This window comes from Candoia aspera, chromosome 2, assembly GCF_035149785.1.
Source record: "Candoia aspera isolate rCanAsp1 chromosome 2, rCanAsp1.hap2, whole genome shotgun sequence".
NCBI lineage: Eukaryota > Metazoa > Chordata > Lepidosauria > Squamata > Boidae > Candoia > Candoia aspera.
This window is the reverse complement of record NC_086154.1, coordinates 98,821,215-98,839,963: the sequence shown is the minus strand read 5'-3', so window position 1 is coordinate 98,839,963 and position 18,749 is coordinate 98,821,215. Positions and strand designations below refer to the sequence as shown.

The following is an 18,749-nucleotide window of genomic DNA, read 5'->3' as shown; positions in this document are numbered from 1 at the left end:
CTGAAGAGACGCAAGCACATTCTTGTAAAATTCTGTGAATGAGGCAGGGTGACTACACAATTAAATCCTCATCTGGGAGCACCTTGTAACTTGTTCTTGGAGTTCTCATCCAGGCTCTATCAACTGTGGCTCTCTTTCCTTGCAGCTCCATCCATCTTCTCTCCAGCCCAATGGAAAAAGTACTGGGAAAGAAACCGAATTGATGTTCTCTTGATCCTCACTAGTATCTCTCTCCTCCTTGGTGTCCTCCTCCTCTCAAGTGAGTGAGCCCCAAAAACTGGTGAAGCGGCCCCATGGACATTCCAGCTCCAAGAGATGAAAGCAATGGGGGAGGGCAATGAGATTCAGTGGAAAAGAAACACTGGTGTTGTGCTTAAACACATAAGGGATGGAATCAGCAAGCCCGGAAAGGAGTGAGTGTAACGGTTGCCTATTCTAAAACACTATCAGACTCATGAGCAGGAATTCAAAGATATCTGATTTATTAGTGTGAATAGTGTGCAGGATCACAGAGAAAGCTGAGAATGATGAAAGTGCGCCAAATTCAAACTAAAAACCCTCGGTGCAAATGAAATCCCTCCCCCCATAGAATCTTCTTAAGTTCACAATCCCAGATGCTCCTAACGGTTTCTGATGGTCTGCGGGAAAAGGCCTTGAACAGATAACATAACCCAAACACATTCCATTGTACTGAGTTCACATACAGAGCTTGGTACAAGGCTTCACAGCAGCTCCCTCCCAAACAGAAACGCGTGTCACCGCCATGGCATGTGAAACGTTACGATGTATAAACTACATTGAAACAGTGAACATGACAGTGAGCATGAATGTGTGGACCCAGTACTTATGGATGGCTTCTGCCAGACTGCTCTTTTGCCAACTGGTTTTGATCTTGGGCCCATTTAGGTTTCATAACCAATTCCATTAGCACAGCCCTAGTTATCACAGTGCAATCCCAGTGCTGCAGACACGAGCTGGCAAAAATAGCTATCGTGCAAAATCACCCAGATAACTCTCAAATCCAAGATTCATGCTCTGTCTCCTGTGGACAGTTGGACTGATGTCTCTGTCTCCTGTGGAGACAGAAGCATCAATCCAACTACAGTCTGAGAATCCAGGATAGTTCATGAAATTACATTTCTTTCTTTTTCTTCCAGATACTTCAATACTTCCAGAACTCAGGTCACTAAATTTCAGCTCCACAAAAGAAAACTGTGATGCTTCCATAGCACCATTCAATTTCAGAGAACTAAAGACCAATTTTCAAACCATACTCAGAAGCTTCAAACAATGTTTTGATGAGAAGAGAACAGCCAGTCTTCAGAAAGTGGAAGAACAACTATTCAGAATAGAAAGAAAATTAGATGGGCTACAAAATAAAAGAGGTAGATATGAAAAACGAATCAACATGACATCAGAAAAGAGCAGTAAGTGACCAGAATTCATAAACAAAAGCCTCCAGGCAAAATATGTTTGAGGAACAAATTAGTAAGGAAGCTTCTGCCTTTAGATATTCAAACTTAATGTCATGGTTCCACAGAAGAATCTCTGTGACTGGGGTTCAGACAACCAACTAAGCCCAAACCAAACATACTACTATATGGTTTACTATAATGTGTAAACTCAACCAATATCAGTTCACATTATTTCTGAGAATTGAATAAATTTTACAGCCAAATGCAATATACAATACACAGTGATACATTTAGCTGTTTCAAGTAGCTTACATGGCTCTACTTCTACATAAAGCAGGGGAACTGACATGCTAAGCTAAGTTTTCATTCAAAAACACATTATCTCTTTGTTTTAAAAAGTATGATTTTTGTTTTTAGAAGTATGACTTGGTTCATATCCTCTTCAAAGATATTATGTGGTTTGCACTATCGGGATCTTCCATGAGGTGCTCAGATTGCTCCATCAGTCCCCTCCACACTCCATGTCCCATCTGATGTTCTTTTGTACCTATTTTTTGCCTGGGCTTCCCCCATGTGAACCAAAATCTCTTGAAGCATCTAGTTCTGCATTCTGTATGAACCCAGCCATTACGGGCTATTTACAAATAATTTTAAAGTGGATCATGCCTTTGTGGAAGGTATAAACCTGTGAGGATCATGGGTTCAGATATCCTAATAGCAAGAAATCTCACTGGAAGCCCTTCAGGTCTCAGGAAAGAATTTCTTTATTTAAGACACAGTCCCTGCCCATTCAAAGACTCAAGCGAATCAGATTCCCTGGAGCCCTCCTTTAACTTGCCCTGCTTTCCCGCCTTTCATTTGGAATTGAATATTTACAACTGCTTTCGTTTTCATGACTTCATTCCCAGCTGCATTCCAGTGTCCGTTTCCGGATAAGGCTTTAGCCAAAACAGTTTCCATCTCTGCTGGGTCGGCCGGCGATGTCTCTGTTCTCAAGCAGCAATTAATCCACCCCCTCCCTCCTGTACAATTCATGACAGAGGAAAACAGCCAGAAGTCATTTTATGGCTTTTGGTACAAGCTTCAATGTGCTCTTAGATTCAATGTGCTCTCAAATTCTATGAGCATGAATTTAAAAGATTCACTCTTCTGGGCAGTATCTCAAGGGCCTTGGAAATGTCTACAGGTCTTATGTCAGAGCTCTCAACTTGGAAGAGAGAAAAGGGAAGTAAGGAAAAGAAAAAGCGGTAAGGGAATTGCATTTGATAGAGCAAGGGAAGTTTGTGATGTAATGTATCCAGATCCTTCCCAGATCTTTGTTATGTCCTCCGCCTTTGGTCCAACAAACAAAGCAGGACAGAAAAGCAATGGAAGAACTAATGGTGTGAAGAGCTACAAGTGTTAAAGCTTCCTCTCTTTCACCCTGCCAGGATATAGCACTGGAACACTCTGATGGTGAAGTACTATTGAATTATCATTTTGATTTTGGGGGGTATATAAATTAAAATGATTAGAGTATATCTCTTTCTAGCACAGGATGCTGATGAATAAAATGAAATCTAGCTGCAGTGAGGGACCATTCAGAATGAAAAGGAAACTATCTGTAATCTGATTCAGCATCTTTACATAGGTTACATAGAAGGAGATTGTTTAATTTCTGTCTCTGGTGGAGCCAGGTTGAAGAGAGCTCTCTGGGAGAGCTGTGAGGGACAACCTTCCACCATGTTGGACTGTACATGTGTTGTGAATGTAGACTGCAGACTGCAGGCTGCAGACTCAAAAGGAAGGAAAGTGTGTTGACTAGGAAATCTTTGCCCCCCAGTATTCTTGCTGTGCCTCTGGAACAAGGGGACTGTGGCTTCCTGAATAGCTGGGGGGAATCCTGCCCAAAGAAGAACATACCTTGGGGAAAGTTCTACCTTTTTCCACAGTTATTCAGAGGAGTAAGAAGAGGGTAAGCCATGCAGAGGGCGATGCTATGAATTCCACTGTGGAAATCCATGTCTCCTAAGAACCAGAGCAGAAGTCTCAATCCTGCATGGTTTTGCACAGAGGGCACCTACCCAAAATTGACCAGCCTGAGGGTGTCCCAATCCTAAGCACTTATGCTTGCCACTAAGCCACTAAGCCCCCCACCAGAAATCATCTGGGCCTGATGAGTTGGTTTTTGACAGGGTTAGCACTTGGGAAGCAGGCACAGTGGAAGCCACCACTGGTACAGCCACTGTTAGGAGAGCAGCTAATGATTGGCTGCCATGGCAATGGGTCCCTTAAATTTTTCTGGAGTGTAAGTAGCAATATCAACTTTCTGGAAAGTCTTCCACAAAGTCAATATTGCTCCTCCTGCAAAAAGGAAAAGAAAAAAGAAAAAAAATGGCTGCCAGGTAAAGTTCTGTCCTCTTGGGTGGTCAGATTGCAAATGGTCACAGAAGGTCAGAATTCCATAGCTGGATAGGAGGCGTGGTTCTACAGCAGGCCAATTGGAGCCTCCGGGTCACCAACCTCCTTTAGACTCTTCCTTGATGCAAATTGGATCATTTGCATAGGAGACGCTATTGCATTTTCTGGCAGAACCACCACTTTCCAGTCAGATGACCTTGATCTGACTTCAGTCTGCCTCAGGCTGGCACCAAGATGGAGGCTTTACAGTGACGACGTTTGCTCAAGAAATGGCAAGCAGCCTCAATACTGGAGCAAGGAGGATGTGCAGATGCCTCCTTAATAGTATGCAGTGTCCTTCCCATGCTGGAAATAGAGAACTTCTATTCTTGGTTCTTTTGAAACTAGGGTGAAACTTGGGAGAAGCTGGGGAAGCTTCTCATTCCCAGCTCATGTGTATTCATGTGTATGGGGAAGCTTTCTCTGTAGAAACAGATAAAGGTGTAGCCAGGAATCAATCAATCAATCAATCAATCAATCAATCAATCTCTGCAAGTTAGGGTATTGTTTGTGTTCATAATTCAAACTTGGTTCCAAAAATGTCTTTTTTCTTTAGGATTTTCTTATAATTGGAAATGCTACTTTGGAACTCTCTCTCTTGTCTCATCACAGTATGAGCAGTCCAGCGCCACCTAATGGTCTGCCCATAGAAATTGATTTTTTATCTCTTTCCTATTTACTGATGTTTCCAGCAGTGTCAAAATTTGGCCAGCTCTGTAATTTATCTTTTTCAATACCGAATGTTTGTATTTAAAGTTTAAAATGGGATTGACATTTTGTTTTCCCCCCCCTCCTTTTTATGTAAAGTAAGGGTTGTTTCTGGTGAGACTGGTCTATCTCCCAAGGAGGGATTATTAGTCATATTCATACCTAAGCGCCTAGTCTGCAATATTCAGCCAGAGGGTGGCACAATTGGAATTGTTCCACTTCTTATCTTTTGTTAGAAAGACAAGCCCAGACTGGGAGTCCCCTGTCTCTGTCACACCCCAGGGTTACAGGGTAGAGCCCAGGTGAGGTGTCCTCTGGGATCTACGTCATGGCAGTAGAAACCACCAGTGCTTTATTCCAAAGCAGTAAACAGGACGAGTCAGCCTTCCACCCTCTAGACCCAGGCAGTCCACTACTAGTATTTGAGAGGAGAAGCAAACGAACACTTCCTTTTCCTTCTCCCTCATGAATACACGTGAGCTGGGAATTAGCCCCTTTTAGTGCCAGTGTAGTCCTGCTTCAGCTGCTGTTGCCCTTCCAACAGAAACAAGTTGAATCACAATTGCTAGATGAGATTCTGGCAGTTCTGGATTTGGAATCTGTTACTCTGCCTGTCTCCCACCCAACTCGCCAGACAATCTAAAAGTTCAAGAAGGAAAGCTATCTCATGGAAGAAAGAGATCAATACTATCTCCCTGTGTTTGCATCATGCCTATTTTAGCCCCTCTAGATGGCTTGGACTACACCCACCCTATCAAGCATAGTTTTGGGCCAAACTCATATGGAGGTCTCAGGTTGGGGGATGGGAAAAAATAAGATATGATAGTCAGGAAGCCGAGTTAGATCAATGACTGCACACCAAAGGGAGCTAAGCCTTTTATGTATGCCTGTTATGTCACATCCACCCACCACTCAGTTCATCAAGTTCTACTTTTCTGCCCCAATTTTTTTTCCAAGTAATTTTATTAAAAATTATAATTACAATAGTAAAAATTAATACAAACTAAAAGAAAGTTAGAAAAATAGAAAGGGGTAAAAGGTGCAAAGGGGGGGGGGGAAATAGGAAACACATAAAGAATAGAAAGGAAAAAGAATATAGTAAAGAAAAAGAAAAGAAATATATAAAGAAGTGACTTCCAACCTTCATCACAAGTATAAACAATTTCAGTAACTTTTCACCTCCTCTTAAATTACAACAAATATATCTTCTTCCCATAGCCCATCTCTTGTCTATAAACAAATTCTTAAAACCTCATCATTTCAGTCCTGGTGTTACCAAAAGTCCATTAAGGGTTGCCAGAGGTAACAACCTATTTTAACCTTAATCAAATAAACCAACTTTATATTCCTTCCTTTTACTTCTAACGATCTTAAACTTTAGTCCATTCAAATAATGTCATAGAACTTTATTTCTTTTCATTTCTTCTTTGTCCCTTCTCACAAGATTCTTCAAAGCTTTAACAAGTCTCTTTTGTAAATCCAATATAGATAAATTATCCAGGTCACTTTCTTAATAATTAGCCATCAGCCAGTTTCTCTTGTGTCCAGTGTAACACCTTTTTCCATGTCATTCTTGTAGCCTGTCATTTGTAAATCCACTTTCAACTCAGTCTCTGTCTTGTCAGGTAAAACTTATTCCTCTTCCATAACATCTTTTAGACACAATCTATCCATAGAAGCAGATATTGATTTTTGAATATATCCCTCAATATTTCCAGTATTAGAATATTTTACGCCATTCTGTAACTGTTAATCAAGTTTGTGTTCTTCTCCTTTAACTGAAATCTTTAGTTCCCTTTAGTGTCCAATTTTTAAAATCTTATATTGTTAAAAAAAAAAATCAAAACAAAAGCATTTTTCCATGGGAAGGATTCTTTATAATTAATTCCAAAATCTTATTTCAAATTTATCTGGACCCTTAGTCTGTTTGTAGCTTTCTAAAATCAAAGTTTAATCAATCTTTTGCTGTTTATTAAAAAAAAGATTGTGTTAAGCTTGTAGTTAAAATTTTCTTTCATTAAGGATTGAGGGCAGACTCACCCGGTGTTTTCAGACTTGTTGCTCCAAAGGTTTCTAAGCTGAAAAGTAGTTAATACACAATTTCTGAAAATTGTGTATTAAAAAGCTAACCATGGCTTGAGCAAGATGGCTATTCCCTCATCTCCCGGTGCTCAAAACCTGCCAGAGACCACTGTCTTGCAGCCTCCTTGTGAGGAGCAACTGTCTGGAGCACTTGTGGGAGATCTCTGGTCCCCTCTTTCCTTCGTCCGGAAGCCTCTGCCCCCATTTTTAAAACAATTCTTCTGTACAACTTTCCTGTTTCAGATATTTGCTGGCGGACGTTTCAGACAAACACCTACTACTTCTCTCACACTGAAGAAAAATGGGAGAGGGCAAGAGAAATATGTGCTGATGTTGACTCCTACCTGCTCGTTATTAACAGCAAGAAAGAGCAGGTAAATTGTACACTTTCCTGCAAAGAATAGCTTTACTCTTTCCATGTACACCTTCTTTGTAGTACAACTTCCCCATCTTAACCTTTTCCCACGGCCTGCCTCCCGTGCAGAATCTAAAAAGGGAAACCAAGTATCAGCACCGTTAATGGTAACTATTATTTAAAAACTTGGCCTTGTGCCATGCTCATATAAGTACATAACCAAGTAAAAATATTACTAATATCACTATTTTCATTTAAGCAGAAATTCCATAGATCAGAGCCTGCACTGGTAGTGTCCAGAGACTATTTAAGGTGCTTCAGCTACAGCCCAAGCCGAGTGGGACCAAAGCTAGAAGGCACTGCTTTTCTGTGGCAGCACCAGTGCTCTAGAATGGCCTCCCAATAGAGATCAACCTCATCCCTTCTCAGCAGGCTTTCAGGAAGTTATTGAAAAATGGAACTCTTCTGGAAGCATTCTCTTAATCCAAGCATTGCACCACTTACATTTTTTATTCCTGTTTGTTTCTTGTCGTCACTAAGGCTTTCCCACAAAAAATACTAGATTGCAATGTGGTACAAAATAAATAGACAAGACAAACAGCAGAGTTCATTTGCATGACATTTGAACAGAGATGTTTCCCCCTAGGATTTTGTGATTCAGAATATAAGATACTCCACCTGGCTTGGCTTAAATGATGCCAAGGAAGAGGGAACTTGGCGCTGGGTTGATGGATCACCACTGGAAGAAAGGTATGTATGTATGTATGTATGTATGTATGTACTGTATGTATCTATGCACACACATAGATGTTTCTTTTTGTTGAACCCCTTATGGAAAAAGGTACGTTGGGATGGTCCAGCAAAGTCAGGAATTCTAGGACTTGATCCAGGAGTCACACAAATTAGAAATTTGCTTACTGGGGTATCTGGAATCATATTTACTCTAGCTTCAGCTCTTTTGCAGGCATCAAACAAAGTATTCATTCAGTCAGTCACTTTTTTCAGCCCCAAGGTGATTAACAATAAAAAAATCAGTACTAAATAATAAAAAGCAGTGTAATCATTACACAAACAAACATATAAAACAATCAACTAAAAGCTGGAGCCTGGAAGAAAATTGCACCTCAGTTACCAGCAGCTCCCAAATGGTTCAGAAGATCACAACCTCAAAACATACGGAATTATCATGCCCAGCCCAGGTTGTCACAATTTAGAATGGGCATTATAAAAGTTGGGAAAGGTGCAGATCTGGGCCAGTGAAACACCTGATGTCCATAATGGGTGAAAGGTGGTTAATTCAGGAATGTTCAGGATATAGTAGGAACCTTCTCATAATTGGTAAAACTAATTTGTAACTCTCCTATCTTGTCTCATTATGGAGTAGTCTAGCACCCCCTTCTGCTCTTTCTGGAGGATTGGATTGGATTGTCTTTTCGATTTTTCCTATCTACTTGTTTGTTTTATGTTTTGCTTTGTTTATTTTCTATCCTGCCTTTATTATTTTTATAAATAACTCATTTATAAATAACTAATACATACTCAAGACTTTTTCTATTTACTAAGTCTGGAAGTTTTAGGAAAAAAGATGAGTAAACAGGACATAGACGATATTTATGAAATTATACATGTTATAGAAAAAATGGATAGGAAGAAGTTTCTCTCATAATAGGAGGGGTTATCCAGTCCACTGAAGGTGACTGGCAGGAACAAAAGGAAATACTCCTTCAATCAGAACTTAGTTTGCCAATAGTGTACAGGTTATTGATTATACTTTGTGTAATACCATCTACCCAGGCAGTATAAAGATTCTAAATAAAGGAAGGTATCATTGCAATCAGCAGAATTTAAGAAAAGAATAATGAACTCTGTTCTGTTTTCAGGTTCTGGAGACAAGGTGAACCCAACAATGGTGGGAAAGATGAAGATTGTGCTGTCCTATATAAACAGGGAAACTGGAATGACATTCACTGTGATACAAGAGTTAGCTTTATTTGTGAGAGGGAACAGGTCTGCGTGCACTGACTTTCCTTGTATGTCTCTCCAAGTGGTTCCTCCTTTCCAAATTTGGTAGAGTACCCCCTGTGTAATGCTTATTTGTGTGGGTAATTAAGATCAGTACACATGTTGCCTTGGCTACCTAGATAATTCTGTCCAAGTGGGACTTTTAGTGATAGCTCATATACACAGTATATCTTTCACAAAGAAAGTATCTTCTCCCTCAAGCCAGCCCTCTGCACAAAACAACTTTGTCACTTGCTCACTATGACTGTTTTCCCTGTCACCACCACTTTGCTGAAATGCAGGCAGAGCAGGTTTGTCAGGTTCACCGTTCCAATGTTGCCGGTACATCGTAACGTTTCGCAGGTCATTTGGATGATGCGTGTTTCGTCTGGGAGGGAAGGAGGTTTCTTCTCCTGGGTTTGTTATCTGTATTCAGCTGTATGGAATGTGTTTGGGTTATTTTGTGTGTTCAAGGTTTTCTTCCCAGGACATCAGCAGAAATGGTCAACAGCACCTGCGGTGGGGAATTTGAAATGGTTGGGAGAGGGGAGGGATTACGTTTGTGCCGAGGGTTTTTAGTTTGTATTTGGCGTGCTTTTGCTCATTCTCAGCTTTCTCTGTATTTGCATACTATTCTTTAATAAATCAGATATCATTAAGTTCCTGCTTGTGAGTCTGAGTCTATTAGGGTAGGCAATCCTTACAGGTTGCTGCACGGGCATCTCAAGTAAAATGGAAAGTATAGTGTTCCTTAAGAGATATAGAATTCCCTACCCTGTTTTTTAAATCCCAGATCATTTTGCGCTTTGCCATTTTCCTCCCTGGGCCCTTTTCATTTGATTTCATTACACAGAACCATTTGGCAAAGCCATTTGGATTCTCTGCCTCCTACTGGTATCTCATAGTTCCGATCTAAGGAGCATCAGTTGCAGATTTTATTTATTTATTACTCAAATTTAGCCACCACCCATCTCCCCCAGAAGAGGGACTCTGGGCGGTTTACAATAAAATCCCACATAAAACATAAACATTAAAATCATATAAAACAATTATGATAAAACCCAATAAATAAATAAAATCCAAGAGAAATGTAACATCCAGGCTGGTGGGAGGGACTCTATGGCGCGAGCCATCCCCAAGAATGGTTATTCCCTTTCCCACCCCAGGCGAGATGGCAAAACCAGGTGTTCAGGGCCTTCCGGAAGGTCAGGAGAGAAGGGGCCTGCCTCACCTCTGGGGGCAAGATATTCCAGAGAGCGGGGGCCACCACAGAGAAGGCCTGCTTCCTGGACCCCGCCAGATGAAATTCTCTTATGGACGGGGTCTGTAACATGCCCTCTCTGGATGATCGGGTTTTAGTGGGATAATCGCACAAAAAGGATTTTCTAAAAATGCTGGCGCCATTGACAATGCCTCATTGGAACGTTCCTCCCAATCTTTGATCGAGGACAATACTTAAGACTATTCCTCCAAACCCTCATTAGGCAACCTCTTGGCCATCAGAAAAACTCAAAGGCTTACTGGAGCACTGCCACTCCCTAATAAGGCAGCCAGAAACACAGGAATTCCTGACCTGTTTTGGGGGTATTCCTTTTCTTTTCAAATCTAGACTTAGGACGTGTTAGTAAGCCCCAAGCAACTATGTACAATTGAATTTTAATTGTAAGTAATGTTACTGGGCATGTCACTTTCTCACAGCCTTCAACACCCGGCCCCAGGATTATAAACAGCATTTTCACCTTGATTTGTCTTGACAAGGCTTTAAATGTTGACAAATGAAAATAAATAAATAATTAACTGGAAATTAAAAATTGCACTGCAGTTCGCGATTCCTTTTTTCCGCTCTCGGGTGAACTTGCAGGTGCCCAATGACAGCCAAACGGGACTCCTCCTGCAGTTTTCTTTTTGGCCCGGAGCACTGAAAAGTGAGGACCAGCCTTGCGGCGCACGACGCCGCAGTTTCGGCTGCAACCATCTACCCGGGCTCCGGTCGTGACGCTCCAGGGCCGCGAAGGTGCCCTCGGCGCTCCCGCGACTCCAGTCGAGCGCTTCAACGCGGACTCCTCGCCTGGTTCCGGTTCCGGGGGAGAAGAGGCAAACGGAAGCCAGCAGTACCTGGGACTGAGTCGGCCGTGGCTATGGGGGCTCACTTGGCCCGCCGGTATTTAGGGGAATCGGAGCTAGAGCCCGACCCGTCCGGCGCGTCCACCTTCGATCCCCTCTTTGGCTTCCCCGAGCGCAAGGCACGCGGTGAGCAGCGCCGGAACGGGTCGCGAGGAAGAAAGGTCACCCCGCTCTGCTAGTCCTTCTGGGCTTGCCAGCCCGGAGCTCCCCGGGACTGGCTGCAAAGCCACCGCGCGTTTATCGCGATTTGGCAGGTGGGAGCTGGAATCCAGAGGGTGCCAGGCGCTCCTGGCCTTGCCTGCAGCTCTTTCTCCGGCCGCGTCCTCTCGTGGCTTCCCCCGGAGAGATTGTTTCCCCTCTCCTGCGCCTCCCCGGGGACATCGCGGAACTTCTTCCCCAGGTTGCCTCTTTCTCACCCGGATTGCCTACAAGAGGCGTAGTTTATGTGGTGCTGAGAGCTAATTCGGTGTTGTGGTTAAGAAGCATGAACTGGGGCAGCCGGGGTCCAACCCTCATTCAGCCTACCCTTTCTCACAAGACAAAGTAGGCGAGTGGTGCATGTGTTTTTCTTGGTTCTTTAGAAGGAGAGGATCACCACCTAATCAGTGCATTGGACAGAAGTTTGGCAGACCCCATCTGCAAATTTCTGTCTAAAGCAGTGTTTCTCAACCTTGGTGACTGTAAGATGTGTGTTCAACTCCCAGAATTCTCCAGCCAGCATGATGCCAGATTAAAACAATTTAAAACATAAACAAAGCTTAACAAGACAACCTGGACTAAAAACAACCATTAAAGCACAATAACGCACACACACACCCCACATTAACTTTAGGCCTGGAACCAAAGCCAGGTTTTAAGGGCTGTTCAGAACCCCAGGAGAGAGGGTGCCATCCATATCTGGGGGATGCTGTTCCAGAGGGTGGAAGCCCTGACAGAGAAGGCAGGCTTCTTAGGTCCTACAAGATGACACTCTTTAATAGAAGGACCTGGAGTGCACCCACTCTGCCAGAACCTACTGGGCAGGCAGAAACAATGGGAGAAATTCTGGCCAGAATTGAATGTGAATCCTGTCTCACAGCCATATTTGCTTATTTAGTTGTTATGTTTATATCCTCACAACAAGTCTTTGAAATAGGCTGGGATGAAAGATAGTGAGCTTTATTAGCTTTCATCTGCATATTAGTCATTGACCATAATAAAATTGATTATTAGCCTTGGTGCACATTATTGTTCTCCTCCTGTCCCCAAAACTGGTTAGAGGCTTCTCGCAGTATTCATACATGCAGCCAGAAACAATATTACAGAATATCCTGGGTGCACTCAGGTTGTATATAGAGTGAGGCAATGGTCTACTTGCCTGAAGTATATTGATATGAGGCTCGCGGAGCTAAACTTTGAATCTTCCCCATTCTGGTATCTTCAAGATGGGTAGAATTCTCACAACCTTCTGAACAGGATGAGTGTGAGCTGAAGTTAGTCCACCTAACTTCCATTAGAGGAAGACAGATATAAAATGTTTCAATCCCATCTTATTACATTTACCATGTACACAATTCAGGGTAGCTTGCAGCATTTAACATTCCTGATGTTTAAATATAATAAAGAATCTGTGTAACTGGAACAGCCATATGATATAATCTTTAACAACGCTGGAGTCAGGAGGCATAGGTTTAAATCCCCCCTCAGCTGTGAAGCTCATTGGCTTCCGTCGGCTAGTCACTAGATGTGCTTGCATAATAGAATCGCGGAGCTCAGAGTCAGCGCAGGGATCCAGACAGAAGCATCCAGACAAGGACACTGCTAGCCTCTGCTTGTAACACATCCAGCAAAGGGGAGCTCATCACCTCTTTAGATAATCTGTTCCCCTGTAAAACCGCTCTTTTAAGTAGGTTTCAGTCTGAATATGCCTTTCTATATCTTAAAACCATTCTGGATGGTGATCCTGGAATGAGAAAGAACAAGTCTTGACCTTCTATTTGACACCTGTTGAGACATTTGGAGAGAATATTATACCTCCCCATTGGCTGTTCTTTTTTCTTCGAGATTACAAATACTCAGCTCCTTCCATCTCCCTTCATAGCACTTAATTTCTAGACTCGTGATCATTACTGCTTTTCTCTAAACCTTGTCCAATTTTTGGATTAGGTGTGATATCTAACACTAAACACCGTATTTGAGGTAGGAATTGATCTATGCAAAATAAACTGGAACAACTATTTTCTGTGATTTGGAAATTATACTTTTGTTGGTACAGCCTAAAATTTCATTTGCCCTTTTTGCGACCTCACACTGCTGGCTCATGTCTAATTTGCTATCTGCTACTACTATAACTTTTTTGTAAGTACTGTTACAAGTACTATCTATATCTGTTCATTTTTTTTTCATAAGTGAACAAGTTTGCATTTGTCTGTGTTAAATTTCATCCGATTACTTTCAGCCCATTTCTCCTACCCAGTGATTCTCAAACTGTAGATCACCAGTGGTCCGTGGTGGTCCATCAGGTAGTCCATCCCCATAATAACCCCAGTCATCTGGTCAGAGCCTACTTGCTGCTTCTACCCTCATTTTCCTGCCTCCTCCTGTTCATCACCAGTCAGCTAGTCCATAACAATGCATCAGCGGCTGAAAAGTAGTTGATTGAAGCAAATGAGTGATAATGCATGTAGCAATGTTAGTATTAAAATTCAGAAATCTGACAATAGTGAGTAGGTCTCGAGTGCAGTTGAAGTACAAATGAACATTTTTTATCAGCAAATATGTGCTAATGCTGTTCTGGAATAGAGCACAAAAAATAAGTAGTAAACAATGGTTGTATAAAATTTAGTTTTAAAAGGCCTTTAAAAATACAGAGAATATGAAGGCATATTTAGATGCAATTATAATCATTATCTTATTTTCCCCAAAATATGCAACTCTCACGTTCTTAAAGATGAAAATGTAGGGTAAGTATATTTGTTTAATTGTTTGGTCCTTGCATCTTCAAAATGTCTATTTAGTGGATCACAGTTATGGAAGGTTGGCAAAACACTGCTCTAACCCCTCAAGATTTTTAATTATATTTCTGTTTCCTAGGGTATTAGCTATCCCACCTAGTTTTACATAATCTGTAAATTCAGTAAACATTCGTTCCTCTTCTTCTTCCAAGTCAATAATAAAAACATTGACAAGTACATCTTGACAGACTAATCTAATCTAATTGTTTCATTGAGTAACTTCTTTAATAGATTGTGGGAGTGGTGTAGACATAATACAGCAAAGCACTTAATAAATATCTTATGACATTCTTATTAGTAAGCTAATTAAGCATGGGCTGGTTGGCATTATAACTGAATGATTGCATAGCTGGTTTCAAAACCATACTCAAAGAATGCTCATTATTATTACTTGGCGTGGTCTGTGGATTTTAATAGAACAGGTTCCCTAAATCAACTGAACATGCTTTCAGAAGACACCTTTCCTTTTGCAGCATCTGTAAGAGAATTCCATATGGTTGATCTTGATGAGGAACTTCCATTTAAATTTTAATTTCCCTTCTTTCCATCTTTTCCTCCTTCCGTTTTCTCCTACAGTGATGGTAGCAACACATAAACAGATGAATGATGCCCAGATTCCTTACAAGTTCCGGGATTATTGTGCCCATCATTACATAATGTGGCAGAAGTGCAAACGTGACAAATTTCCTAATTCCATCATAGGGTGCAAACATGAGGAGCATCAGTGGAAGTACTGTGAGCATCTGGAGTAAGTCAGAGCTATGCCTTTATTCTGATTTGTTGCTATATTTTGTCCTGTCTTCTTCACTCTGTAAATTAACTGTGTTGCGGAAATTAGAAACTGGCCTGGATTAGAAGTCCCTGCCTGTAAATATCCCTGTAATTCCTTATGAAATGTATCCTATTCCCACCATAAAAATTCAACAAGACTTAGAAAAAGCAGCACAGGGTGTTGGGGTGGAATGGGAGATTATAAACCCTTCCATGATGTGAATAGAGAAGAGATCATGGTAGTCAACTAACTAGTTTTTCCTTAATGCTGATAAGCATTAATTTTAAAGCCTTGATGGAAAAGGGACATAATCACTTTAGTCTCTAAGCAAAGTTATGTGCATGAGGGTAAATCATAAATGGATAATTATTCCATTCTCCTCTAGCATTCTTAGAGAAAGTAAGAAAAATATACACCCGCACTGAGACATTAACTGCAGAAGATAAGTCTGGGGAGGGATATCTACCTAGCTGGTAAAATGTCTCATACTCTAAATATGAGAGTAAATGTGGAATAAAGTTGTGGCATTCAAGCCAACAGTAAGAAAAACCTGGTTTAGTAGGGCCAACAGCTTTGAACTGACTTATACTTGTATCCTTTGTGTCAGTTACGTCATGCGCATGAAGGAATTTGAACGAGAACGGCGTTTGCTGGCTAGGAAGAAGCGCATTGAAGAAAAGGCAAAAGCAGGAGCAGAATCCTAACTAGTTTTGGGTGCTTCTCCTCTCAGAAGAAACTTCTGGACTTGATATATTGAAAACAATAAAAACATTATTCTGCAGTTGGGTCTCAGCTGTTGGCTGTGGTTCCTACAATGAAATGAATGAATGCCCATCTTGGACCTACAGCTAATAAATGTTCATACATGTCAAGGATCTGAAGTATCTTGTTGTTGGGAATCCTAATGTTGTGTTACCACTTCTGGCAGTTCTGCCAAAGAGATAAGTCTAGTTAGGTTCAGACGGGACTGTACCATCTGGCTACCTTTATAACCTCTTTGTATTCAGCAACATAAGCTTTCAGTCTCTGTCATTCTGGCTGTAGGTAGCTGCTTCTGAATGTTAAGTTTGTGCACATTCTTATACCTCTTCATACACAGGAAAGATCCTTTTACAGTAGTTGGAAATTATGAATGCTGGAGTCCAAAGGCCAGTAGATTGTTCTATTCACACAGGAACTGCTATGCAGTAAGAAGTAGAAGTGAGGCAGGATCCAAGGTTGCAGCTCTTGAGATAGTACATCCTGAATGAATTCATTATTTATCTCAAACACTTGTTTGCTGCTTCCTGTGGAAAAAAGCTTGAAGCAGTTTCCAGTTAAGATTCAAATTTCCCAGGTAGCCACTCACTGCATCTCAACAAGGGAAGGCCCTTGGAATAAGCCCTCCGAAGATGACTTTAGAGTACCAGTAGTGCAGTAAAGGGGCATTCTTTTGGATACTCTGGTCCCAAGAGTGAAGGGCTTTATAGGTTAATACCAGCTTCTTCAACTGAGACCCAAAATTAACTGGGAGCCAGCAAAATTAATATGTATGAAGCTATCACCCAGTTCTGGGCAGTATTCTTGCCAATATTTTGTATGAAATGAAATTTCCACACCATCTTCGACAGCTCAGTATAATGTATGTACGTTGCCAGAATGTGAACTAGAAGTTGCCGGGACATAGGTTACTGTAGTGAGGTTATCTCTATACAAGTACAGTCATAGCTGGCATACCACCCTGAGCTGAAGGTGCCACATGCCAACTGTGCCACAGAGGCAATTGTGCCTGTAATGTCAAGGATGGATACAGAAGCATCTCTATGAATTTGATCTTCTGGGGGGAATGCTACCTCATCTGGAACAGACTGAACATTGCTTGCCTGGATAGATAAATCATTCACTTAACAGCACATTTGTCTGGACTGAGCATCAGTTTTTGGCCCCAGCCAGTCCATTACAGTAGCCAGGCACTGATTAGCAATTTCATTGCTTCTCTTGGATCTAAAAGGAGAGAAAAATGTGTGTCATCACTGTACTATGTGTTACCCACATACTTTAATGCACATTTGAGAAATAGTACCTTGTGGGACCCCATAACATTAGCATCATGGAGTCAAGCAGAAATCCTCCAACTATACTTTCTGGAGATGACTATCCATGGATGAGTGGAACCACTCTAAGGCTGTTCCACCTATATCTAGCTTAGACAACCTCTCCCAGAATGTGGTTGGTGGGGTCAGGAGCCAGGAGAATCAACTTGGTAGTATCCCCATCTTTCTTGGCAAAGATTATCCAACAGGGCAACTGAAATAGTTTCAATGTCAAAACCAGGCCAAAACCCCTACTGAATTGATCTGGAAAATCTATTTCATTTGTCTGACTCTGATCAGCCACCACACACTTTGCTCAGGAAGATTTTGTCTCTAGCTAATAATGATTTAGACTTTCTGGGTCCAAAGTTTTTTTTGTTTTTTTTAAGGAATGGCCTCTTTTTATGAGGCTGGGATCATTCCTTCTAAGCAGAAATGTATAAAGTGGACTCAGCTGAATACCCCTTCATAGTAGATATAACCCACTGGGGCAAGTGAACATATGGTTAGCAGAAGTCAACTAGGCACTTTGTCCACATCTTCAGGCTTTAAAAACTGAAACTCATTAAAAAAAAAAAAAGACCAGATAGGGTCCTAGACACTTCTTCTGATTGAACTGCGAAGTTCATTTAATCATCATGATCTTGATAGGTTTTGCTTTTAAAATGTATAGCCAAAAAGGGTTCTATATATCTCTAGTAAGGCCAGGCCCACTAAAGCCATATATTTATTGAGAAAAGCTCCACTGCGTGACACTGGAAGGATGCAAAGTAGAGGTTGAAAAACCTCTTTGATCTCCCTCACCAATACTAAATATTCAGAAATGTACTCTGGAATTTGATCAAATTTTAGGTAAGTTTCCCTCCACCTGCTTTTTAGTTACCTCCCAACTTGATGTGTAGCCTAGCTGAAATGTGTACTAGAGCAGGGTTTCCCACCCTAGGGTTCTGTGAGAGGTCACTAGGGGTTCCCTGGGAGATCACAATTTATTTTTTTTTAAAAATTCAAACTCCGGCAACTGCACATTAAAGAGGCAAGTTTCATTATTTTTAGCTTAAGAACACTGTTAATGCACATATACAGAGCTACGCATGAAACAAATACAAGAATTTTGTAACTTCTGGCCTGTATTTGAGCCTGAATGTGCTGGGGTTCCCAGAGGCCTGAAAAATATTTCAAGGGTTCCTCCAGGGTCAAAAGGTTGAGAAAGGCTGTACTAAAGCATGAACAAGCTCTGCACCTTGGTAGAGGATGCTCAGATTTTATTCAACAATCTGGCACTGTGACAGGACCAGTAGGCCAGAAAGCAAGCCAGTATGTTTACCTATCAGGGCAAGGAACTAACCAGTAGTGGAGACACATCTCTTCTCAAGATGTTACTCCCCAGTGTATTTCCCTCTACCTGAAATTACCCTAACTGGAGCCCCCTCAAGCCTTCCCATAAGATTGCACATAAAGGGAGCAGCAGCACAAAATATAACCTGCTCTGGCCTTCCCTTCATACCTAAAATAGCTCCCTTCACCAAGGAGTGAATCTCTTCAGTGTCTCCTCTTAAAGAAGCCATCTGTGCCAGGCCAGGGCCAAATATCCCACCCAGCCCCTCCGAAGACCTCTGGGACCAGTTGGAAAGAACATCCAAGAACTTTGGTGGTTCTTACCCAGGCTGAGCAGTAATACAGGCTACAGGTGACAGTAGAAGCAAAGCAAGGGCTGCTGCTAGTGGTGATGGCAAAAGTGCTGCTGTAACTCAACAATCATGTAGCTATTGTGCTTATAAGCAAATGGCA

General features: G+C 41.6%; 2 protein-coding genes across 2 annotated transcripts; both read left to right on the top strand.

Moving 5' to 3' along the window:
- Window positions 1–1,126: 1,126 nt before the first annotated feature.
- On the top strand, window positions 1,127–9,475 carry LOC134490026 (hepatic lectin-like). The gene is made up of 4 exons (XM_063292911.1): window positions 1,127–1,427; window positions 6,888–7,018; window positions 7,646–7,749; window positions 8,880–9,475. Exons 1-4 carry the CDS (start codon window positions 1,127–1,129, stop codon window positions 9,019–9,021), a joined length of 678 nt encoding a protein of 225 aa, XP_063148981.1. The 3' UTR covers window positions 9,022–9,475.
- A 1,584-nt stretch (window positions 9,476–11,059) lies between these two features.
- NDUFB7 (NADH:ubiquinone oxidoreductase subunit B7) lies at window positions 11,060–15,761 on the top strand. Its single transcript, XM_063292539.1, has 3 exons — window positions 11,060–11,250; window positions 14,694–14,865; window positions 15,497–15,761. Exons 1-3 carry the CDS (start codon window positions 11,139–11,141, stop codon window positions 15,591–15,593), a joined length of 381 nt encoding a protein of 126 aa, XP_063148609.1. The 5' UTR covers window positions 11,060–11,138; the 3' UTR covers window positions 15,594–15,761.
- The last annotated feature ends 2,988 nt before the right edge of the window (window positions 15,762–18,749 follow it).